This window comes from Citrus clementina, unplaced genomic scaffold (assembly GCF_000493195.1).
Source record: "Citrus clementina cultivar Clemenules unplaced genomic scaffold, Citrus_clementina_v1.0 scaffold_6, whole genome shotgun sequence".
Taxonomy (NCBI): Eukaryota; Viridiplantae; Streptophyta; class Magnoliopsida; order Sapindales; family Rutaceae; genus Citrus; species Citrus x clementina.
In genome coordinates, this window is record NW_006262139.1 from 16,820,804 (window position 1) to 16,823,061 (window position 2,258).

At 36.3% G+C, this 2,258-nt stretch overlaps 1 protein-coding gene across 1 annotated transcript; it reads right to left on the bottom strand.

Annotated features, from left to right (window-relative positions):
- Positions 1–148: 148 nt before the first annotated feature.
- On the bottom strand, positions 149–1,725 carry LOC18040120 (putative Myb family transcription factor At1g14600). The gene is made up of 5 exons (XM_006429398.2): positions 1,458–1,725; positions 1,278–1,354; positions 1,093–1,129; positions 875–986; positions 149–770 (listed from the first exon to the last, which is right to left on the bottom strand). The coding sequence occupies exons 1-5, from the start codon at positions 1,723–1,725 to the stop codon at positions 149–151; spliced, it is 1,116 nt and encodes a 371-aa protein (XP_006429461.1).
- Positions 1,726–2,258: the final 533 nt, after the last annotated feature.

Genomic DNA, 2,258 nt, shown 5'->3' on the forward strand with positions numbered 1-2,258 from the left:
CATTCAGACAATAATGCTAATGAAACGGCAGAAGAAACAAGACGAAAATTATAATTTTTGTATAACGGTACAAGTACAATATCACATAATGCATGCATCAATATTTGGATAAGTACCTCAAGATCTCACTTAGAATTGTCTCATTAATTCATATAGTGAGATCTAGAGTACTTGCCCTTTTAGTTGCACGCTCCTTATTACTATGATCTTCTCCTTCCTTCATCAACCTCCTATGTTTTGAAGATGATGAAGACGGTGAGTACAAAGATAAAGATAACTCACCATCAACTTTATTGATCTTCTCCTCCAGTGAGCCTTGCCGCGGCGGCCGGCTCTCCTCCTCATTGCTACTAGGTCTCAGCCTTAAAGATAGTTCCAAATCAAGCTTGCCGCAATCCGTAGCTTTTCTTTTCATGGTAGCACTCTTTTGTTCTTCTATTTTCGTGTGCTGTTGGCGTACCGGGTTGAGCTCAATTGGGCGTAATCTTGATTGTGCTTGCCATGGATGACGATTGCGGTTAAAAGATGTTTGAATTTCTTCTTTCAATTCAGGCATTTTCCAAGTAGAATTTGCACCATAAGAGAGAGCACTACTCGTAGTACTCATGCGAAAATTGTTGTTACTAGGCCAGTTGCAATTGGTGCCATCGAAGATCTTTTCAGCCACCGTGCCATATAATCTAGATCTAGTTTCATCAATTAAACTCCGGCTCACGTAAGGGTTACGCATTAAATACTCACGAGCAGTACTCCAAGAAGCTTCCCCATATCTTCAAAAGATTAAAGCAAGTGAAATTAAATTCATAAATATCAAACCTAAAAAGGGTATGTGTATGTATCATCATATTAATTGGATTGTAATTGACTTTTGTACCTGAAACCAGAAGCTTGGCTTTGATTATTGTATCCCTGTAGCATGGGAAGCTGGCTGAGATTATAAATATTTCGATCTCCGCTTTCCACAAGATGCCTATGATCTGCCATGGCTGTCAGTAAAAGACCCACTTTTATGCTTTAGTTTTGGATCAATGATTAGAAACCCTAATATTTTGCTCTGAAACTAAAATTATAATGAAGAAATTAAGTGTATACCTCGACCTGGATCATCAATCTTTTTGCTTCTATACATCTGGAAAAAAAAAAAAACAAATGCAAAATTAGATAAAATATTGTTAGATGTCAAATTATTTGAAGATACAGATTAATGAAACAAAATTTGAGGAATTAATTATAGATTATTGTGGGTGTTTTCTAAATTAATCAACCATTTATATAACCTGTAAATGGCTCTTGACATGAGCAATACTAAGTCCTTTGATATCCATCATTTGAAGAACTAGCTTAGGCGTTGCTCCTGCATCAAATTTTAAAAAATAATAATAATAAATTAGCACTAAAATTGCTAGAAAATTGAAGAAAAAGAAAAGCAATAGTATATTCATGGGTGGACTACTCACTTTCTTGTCCACCGAGTTTTTCAACAGCATGTACAAAGCGAAGATGAAGATCAGGTGTCCACCTGAGCCTCGGCATCTTGGATCTAACGTAAGGCCTAACTGGTGGCTTCTTATCATTCTCTTCAACTGTACTGTTGCTTGAGCTTCCTCCATTTTTAGGCTTGCTGCTTTCATCATCATTCTCCTCGCTTTCGCCCTCATCATCAGGAATTTCATCACTAGCGCTAGGGCATGTTTTTGAACACTCAGTGCCCTCACTCCCTTCCATATTCTTCTTTTAAATTAACACCTCTAAAACTTCAGATCATGAAACTGAATATTGTTAACACAAGCTAGGCTAAATTGAAGCACTTCCACAAGTTTAGAAATTAAACTTTCCATCTACCTACTTTGTTCAAGCTAGTTGCTTCTATGGCATGTAACAGAGAAGAACCAGTGTTTGAAAGAAAAAGAAACATCGATCTCAGTATGCGAAAACCTTCACAAGAAAAATAATTCTAGAGATAGAAGATAAATGGAAACCCTAGATCTTGAGTCTTGACTTAGAAGATAGAAGACTTCGCCAATTACTTTCTCCTTCCTTTCCCCTTTGAACTTGTAAACTATCACTTACCTAAACTTTGATTTGTATGTTGTGCATGCCATGCTATGTCATGTGTTTATGTATGTGTATGTATGTGTGTGGATGTACCGATCATCGATATCAATCATGGGGAAAATCTTTTTTTTTTTTTTGAAAAACAACAATAATATTATACAGTGAAATGAACGTATAGGTTAACTTGGCATGACCAAAGAGAA

Bases quoted from the DNA above. Each gene is read 5' to 3' on its own strand.
- LOC18040120 (XM_006429398.2), bottom strand. From the start codon at position 1,725: ATGGAAGGGAGTGAGGGCACTGAGTGTTCAAAAACATGCCCTAGCGCT. The intron at 1,355-1,457 runs GTGAGTAGTCCA...AATTTGATGCAG, and splicing joins AAAACTCGGTGGACAAGAAA to GAGCAACGCCTAAGCTAGTT. The intron at 1,130-1,277 runs GTTATATAAATG...TTTTTTTTCCAG, and splicing joins ATGTCAAGAGCCATTTACAG to ATGTATAGAAGCAAAAAGAT.